General features: G+C 46.1%; 1 protein-coding gene across 1 annotated transcript; it reads left to right on the top strand.

The window, feature by feature from the left end:
• The first annotated feature begins 4175 nt into the window (after positions 1-4175).
• On the top strand, positions 4176-4622 carry LOC125517334. Its single transcript, XM_048682532.1, has one exon. It carries the CDS (start codon positions 4176-4178, stop codon positions 4620-4622), a length of 447 nt encoding a protein of 148 aa, XP_048538489.1.
• The last annotated feature ends 2693 nt before the right edge of the window (positions 4623-7315 follow it).

Below are 7315 nucleotides of genomic sequence, written 5' to 3'. Positions count from 1 at the left end.
TTGATAAATAATGTTTCTTTAATAAACTCCAGTGCCTTTTTTCCAATTAACAGGTTGTGTTGCCAGTTAAGTTCGACTTCAAATGGTCTACATACATATGGGACTTTCCAAGGGCGAAGATTTTTGTCCTCGACCCAACAATGAACAATGGTGACGAGTCTGATAAGGTAATTCAGCTCAGGCACAGGAAGGTTGCAGACGAGCTTCACAAGGCTATAGAGATATGCATAAAGTCATTCTTCTCTGGATGGGAGCCAGACATGAGGTCGTGGAATACATGCTTCCCAAGGGGACTGGCAACAGGGATATGCAGAAAGTAATGATTTGTTGTGTGAATAATGCTTACTTTATGTAATCGTGTCTATTTATAAGCATAGTTACTGACTTTTTGAATTTGACATGATTTTCAGGGAAGACACGGGCATATATGCTACTCACTTTGGAAGGAATTGGATGGGAACTAAACTGAAAAGGGACATGAACCCGGTAAGGAATTTCCAACAATGAAGATGCTTGCAGAACAAGTGGGTTAGGATGTTGATTTGCGACCTATAACTAATTTTTTAACAAACGCAGGGTGACGGTGTCATGCATGCTAGGATGAACATGCTTGTGGACTTGCTTGGTTCTGAAGGTAACATTGGTCATCTGCCTGCGAGGTACAAGGATTGCCTTATTAGTAAGAACGACAAGATCAAGGATTGACTTGTTCGCAAAAAGGACAATATGAACAAGTTATTTTGCCGGGAGTGGATGGACTACTTGAATGGAATGTTTATTTAGCCTCGGAAGAGAATTCATAGAACTTCCCAAACTATTCGGTCTTTAAAACTATGATGTGATCAGAATTAATTTGCTTTCACTTGGTGAACATGTTAATTTATTAAATTTGCAAGCTGTTCTCAGTTAATTGTTTCGCATACGGACCAATGTGGCATCATTCAAAATACCACATAACAGCAGGGGTGATTAGCAGTTCAGAAGGCAGAAATAAATTGTAGATATGGCGGAGTCTATAAAGGTGGAACCCATATATAATTATTAGTGTGACACACTAGCCTAGTTGTCCTTGGACCCTAGAGTCCTCACTGTCTGGCCCAGACTGATCACCAACGGTAGCCGCTATCAGTTCAATGTCTTCTACTGCGTGCCTTGCCGCCTCCATGAATGATCAAAACTTCATGAGGGTTTCGGCTTTCTAGTATTTTGGCAATAGTGACATAGCGGTCCGGATAGTATATTTATGTTTTTGCTCGTCTGTGGAGTAAAGCAACAACTTGCAAGTCTCTGACCAGTTTATCAAGCTGACTAGTCGGTGTAGAGCCCTACAGTCATGAGATCACTGACCCTACATAAAAATTCATCAAATCCACCAACAAAGCCAAACAGGAACTGAACCTAAGCGATTTTAAATTTGTAAATTTGGAAGCAGTGTACTAGGTATTTTTACAGAAAATTGTAGGTGTTGCAGTAGCCAAACCATGCCAGATAGCTGGCACCGCCCCTGGTCATTAGGACGAATGGAATAAGTTCACGATCTGATTAATCACTTTTTCTGGGAAATAGGCAACTAACTTGAATATGTTGATACAACATTGTTAAAGTACTGGGAATGCGTTTGATTGATGGTTTTATAAAGGGAAGAGAGGAGTACCTTCTTAATCATGAGGTTTATAGTGAATATGGCCCTGAGGTTAAATCCTTTGTTTTGCCACGAATATTTGCATGATACAAATGAAGCATAGGTATAATGCGACCAAACTTCATAATTGGAAACAGTACACTATATGTTGGCAGTGGTCTTCAGCTAACCTGGTTGGGAAAGAGAATGAACCGTTTCCCCCTCAGTACATATGCGACTTCGGAAAACATCCTCGATTAAACAGAAAAATATGCATTGCATAAGCACCATCGTAGTCGAAATATTAAAAAAAGGATAACTCTAGTGATTTGTTTGAAAATGGGTACTAATGACAGGAAGCAACAAACTGTATACTTATCACAGCGTAAAAATTGAAGAAATGCCTATGGAACTTTATATGTATCATCTGAAGAACTTAACAAACTTCTTGCTTTTTCACAAGAGTACTTTTGCAGCTCTAATATGCAACACTTTCAATGGAAAACAATTCTTGCACGCGGTCAACAGAAACAAAACCGAACATGAGTGATCTTGCCAAGGGAGGTAATAATAAAATATTTAGGGATAAATAACGACTTAATTCGGGCTCTGCAAACTAGAACTCAGTTGGCACATACAGAATAAAACATACTGGTGTAACTTAATGGTCATACAATGTGGCGAAACATCCTAATTCAGCACATACATGATCACCAACAAACTACACTAGTGTGCAGACAGCACATAAGCGAGCACTGAAGCAAGGGTAACAGCTGAAGAAATAAATGCCACACACATCTTAGTGTGAAATTCCAACCTCCTTGACATCTTAATCTCAGTGTCGAGTATTGTGGTCTTCAACTTGTTGACCACCTGCTGGTTTTCAATCTCCATATTGCTCCTCTCAGTCCACAACTCTAAGTATGCTTGCTCCATTTCCTTTTTCTTTGTCTGCAACCTTGCTGCTCTTCCAGAGTCTAGGAGAGCCTGATCCCAGAGTTGTATTAATGAACGGCTAAGTACAGGACCCCATGCTTCATCTATCCACATGAACCAGGAGCACCTATCAGGTCCCTGCATACAGATAAAATTGGGATGATATAGAAGAAATTTGAATGTCTACAAACTGAAATGCAAAAAATTAGATAATTGAATCAGATACTAAATGCTCACCGAGAGAGGGCATCCAAGGAACCTCCTGCCTGTGGCCGCGTAGACGAAAGCCACTTTTCTTGCTGGACGCATTTCGTGATGGCACCTATGTGGAGAGGAAGTATCTATGCCGAAGAACTCTGGATCCGGAATCTCTTCTGGAGGTACATCGGTTGTAGGTTGGACGGGCTGCAGATCAGAAGATGAAAAGAGGTTAAGAAGAAGCGGATCTGACCAAAAGAAAAAGGGGGGAGTGGGAAAAGAGAGGGGAGCAAACATAACCTGAAGAGATTCGCCTGATTCAACACTGCCATGGCTTAGATTTGTGGATATGACTGAGCTCCCTCCTTCTCCTGTGTAGCCATTCCTAGGCACCATTGACGCTAAGAAAGAACAGCTCGTGGTCAATGCTCTGTTTTGCTAGAGACAAATGAGGAAGAAGGGGGCAGTGTGGTGGTGGGGGCAGGGAAGGGGGGCCCGTTACTGTGGAATACGGTGGGAGTGGAGGGGTGATAAATTGATATACAGATGAATACGAGAGCGGTCATCGGTCCCACTCTTTCCTGGCCGACATGCAATGCGAATCCACATGCTAGCGCTAGCAGACTGGATTGCCCCTGTGAATGGAACGCGAAGGACAAAAACCGCGTCCTTGACGACCCCTCCTTCTCGGCTGGGCTTCCAGGCAAGCCCCCCCTTTGATCACTAGATATCGCCTACTCTTCTCTCTACTGCTTGCATTAGAGTAGTGTAGCATGTTACTACTTTTTATTAATCCTATCCTGATGCATAGTCTGTCCTTGCTACTACTGTTGTTACCTTTACCTGCAATCCTGATGCTAGTTTGCCATTAGTGGCCCTACATTCTTGTCCGTTTGCCATGCTATACTATCGGGTCGTGATCACTCAGGAGGTGGTCACGGGTATATACTTATATACATAATATATGATAAATGTGGTGACTAAAGACGGGTCGGCTCGTGGAGCACCCGCGAGTGATTCACGGATTGGGGGCTGAAAGGACCTTTGTCCCAACGGCCCTCTGTGTGGATCTTTGTGGCGAAGTGATAGGGCAGGTTGAGACCACCTAGGAGAGAGATGGGCCTGGCCCTGGTCGGCGTTCGCGGTTATTTCAAGATAACACGTTTAACAACATCTTGGTATTTGATCTGAGTCTGGCCACTGGCCTATACGCACTAACCATCTACGCGGGATAGTTATGTGCACTCGACGTCGTGGTATCAGCCGAAGCCTTCGTGACGTCAGCGACTGAGTGGCGCGCGCCGGGTTGAACCGCGTAACACAACTTCCTTTGTAATGGAGGTTGCTAGGTCTGCTCTAACACGAACGTACACAAACGTACGCACGACAGATCTCCCCACCCAACCGCATGAACGGCTCCATGACTTCCCGCGGCTGCATCGATCCGGCGGAGGAGGCGCGCCACCGGCAGGTGATGGGCAGCCACGGCGTGCACAATGCCGACTGGGTGCTGTGCAAGGCGCTGGAGCAGTCCGACGTCCAGGCGGGGCAGAACAGGCTGCTCCTGACCAAGGAGCAGGTGCGGGGCGGCCCCATCCCCAAGCTCTTCCCGGAGCTGGAGGAGCTCCGCGGCGACGGCTTGAACGCCCAGAACGCGGTCCCGGTCAAGCTCCTCGACGCCGACGGTCGCGAGAGGGACGCCCACCTCCGCTATCTCAACTCCTGCAAGGCGTACCTGGTCGTGGGGCACCAGTGGAGGCGGCTCGTGGAGGAGAGCGGCTTGTGCAAGGGAGACCGCCTCGATCTGTACGCCTGCAGGCGCGGCGACGGCGACGGCGACCGCTGCCTCTTCGTGTTCAGGAGCTAGGGCAATGGCGCCGGCGATGCCTCCCGGAGCAGCGGTGAAGACGGCCGGGTTCTGCGGCGGGTCATGTCGTCAATGGCGGCCATGCTGATAGAGTGATAGTTAGACACTTAGACAATAAAATCCATCCTTTGTCAAATAAATTAGAGGGATAAATGGAAGCGGATTTGTAGCACCTGGATGCTACACCCTCTATATGAACATTAAGCTTACAAAAACACTGAGAAATTTCACAGGGAAGTAGATTGGGAATCCAGGTTTGGTATCCCCAAATTTCAGTTTTTTTGATTTTTTTTGGTACTTTTTACATTTAATATTCGTATAGGGGCATGGAGCACCCAGAAGCTCTTATGTATTTTCCAGAGATAGGAGCACTTTACTGCGCCCGTGTTGGAGAACGCAGTAATTTCAAAAAAATTCCTACGCACACGCAAGATCATGGTGATGCATAGCAACGAGAGGGGAGAGTATGATCTACGTACCCTTGTAGATCGCAACGGAAGCGTTGACACAACGTAGAGGAAGTAGTCGTACGTCTTCTTCCCGATCCGACCGATCCAAGCACCGTTACTCCGGCACCTCCGAGTTCTTAGCACACGTACAGCTCGATGACGCTCCCCGGGGTCCGATCCAGCAAAGCTTCGGGGATGAGTTCCGTCAGCACAACGGCGTGGTGACGATGATGATGTTCCACCGACGCAGGGCTTCGCCTAAGCACTACAACGATATGACCGAGGTGGAATATGGTGGCAAGGGGCACCGCACACGACTAAGGAACGATCACGAGGATCAACTTGTGTATTCTAGGGTGCCCCCCTGCCTCCGTATATAAAGGATCCAGGGGGGGTGGTGCGCCGGCCTAGAGGAGGGCGCAGGAGGAGTCCTACTCCTACCGGGAGTAGGACTCCCCTCCCCGTTCCTTGTCCAACTAGGAGAGGTGGAGGGAGAATAGGAAAGGGGGGGCGCCGCCCCTCCATCCTTGTCCAATTCGGACTAGGGGGAGAGGGGGCGCCGCGGCCTGCCCTGGCAGCCCCTTCCTCTTCTCCACATTAGGCCCATAAGGCCCATTAACCCCGGGGGGTTCCGGTAACCCCTCCGGTACTCCGGTTTTATCCGAAACTTCTCCGGAACCTTCCGGTGTCCGAATATAGTCATCCAATATATCAATCTTTATGTCTCGACCATTTCGAGACTCCTCGTCATTTCCGTGATCACATCCGGGACTCCGAACTAACTTCGGTACATCAAAATGCATAAACTCATAATAACTGTCATCGTAACTTAAGCGTGCGGACCCTACGGTTCGAGAACAATGTAGACATGACCGAGACACGTCTCCGGTCAATAACCAATAGCGGAACCTGGATGCTCATATTGGCTCCTACATATTCTATGAAGATCTTTATCGGTCAGACCGCATAACAACATACGTTGTTCCCTTTGTCATCGGTATGTTACTTGCCCGAGATTCGATCGTCGGTATCTTAATACCTAGTTCAATCTCGTTACTGGCAAGTCTCTTTACTCGCTAATACATCATCTCACAACTAACATATTAGTTGTAATGCTTGCAAGGCTTATGTGATGTGCATTACCGAGAGGGCCCAGAGATACCTCTCCGACAATCGGAGTGACAAATCCTAATCTCGAAATACGCCAACCCAACATGTACCTTTGGAGACACCTGTAATGCTCCTTTATAATCACCCAGTTACGTTGTGACATTTGGTAGCACCCAAAGTGTTCCTCCGGCAAACGGGAGTTGCATAATCTCATAGTCATAGGAACATGTATAAGTCATGAAGAAAGCAATAGCAACATACTAAACGATCGGGTGCTAAGCTAATGGAATGGGTCATGTCAATCAGATCATTCAACTAATGATGTGACCTCGTTAATCAAATAACAACTCTTTGTTCATGGTTAGGAAACATAACCATCTTTGATTAACGAGCTAGTCAAGTAGAGGCATACTAGTGACACTCTGTTTGTCTATGTATTCACACATGTATTATGTTTCCGGTTAATGCAATCCTAGCATGAAAAATAAACATTTATCATGATATAAGGAAATAAATAATAACTTTATTATTGCCTCTAGGGCATATTTCCTTCAGTCTCCCACTTGCACTAGAGTCAATAATCTAGATTACACAGTAATGATTCTCACACCCATGGAGTCTTAGTGCTGATCATGTTTTGCTCGTGGAAGAGGCTTAGTCAACGGGTCTGCCACATTCAGATCCGTATGTATCTTGCAAATCTCTATGTCTCCCACCTGGACTAGATCCCGGATGGAATTGAAGCGTCTCTTGATGTGCTTGGTTCTCTTGTGAAATCTGGATTCCTTTGCCAAGGCAATTGCACCAGTATTGTCACAAAAGATTTTCATTGGACCTGATGCACTAGGTATGACACCTAGATCGGATATGAACTCCTTCATCCAGACTCCTTCATTTGCTACTTCCGAAGCAGCTATGTACTCCGCTTCACATGTAGATCCCGCTACGACGCTTTGTTTAGAACTGCACCAACTGACAGCTCCACCATTTAATGTAAACACATATCCGGTTTGCGATTTAGAATCGTCTGGATCAATGTCAAAGCTTGCATCAACGTAACCTTTTACGATGAGCTCCTTGTCACCTCCATATATGAGAAACATATCCTTAGTCCTTTTCAGGTATTTCAGGATG

This window comes from Triticum urartu, chromosome 6 (assembly GCF_003073215.2).
Source record: "Triticum urartu cultivar G1812 chromosome 6, Tu2.1, whole genome shotgun sequence".
NCBI classification, from domain to species: Eukaryota; Viridiplantae; Streptophyta; class Magnoliopsida; order Poales; family Poaceae; genus Triticum; species Triticum urartu.
Note: the sequence above shows the minus strand (reverse complement) of the source record. Positions and strands in the feature narration are given on the sequence as shown.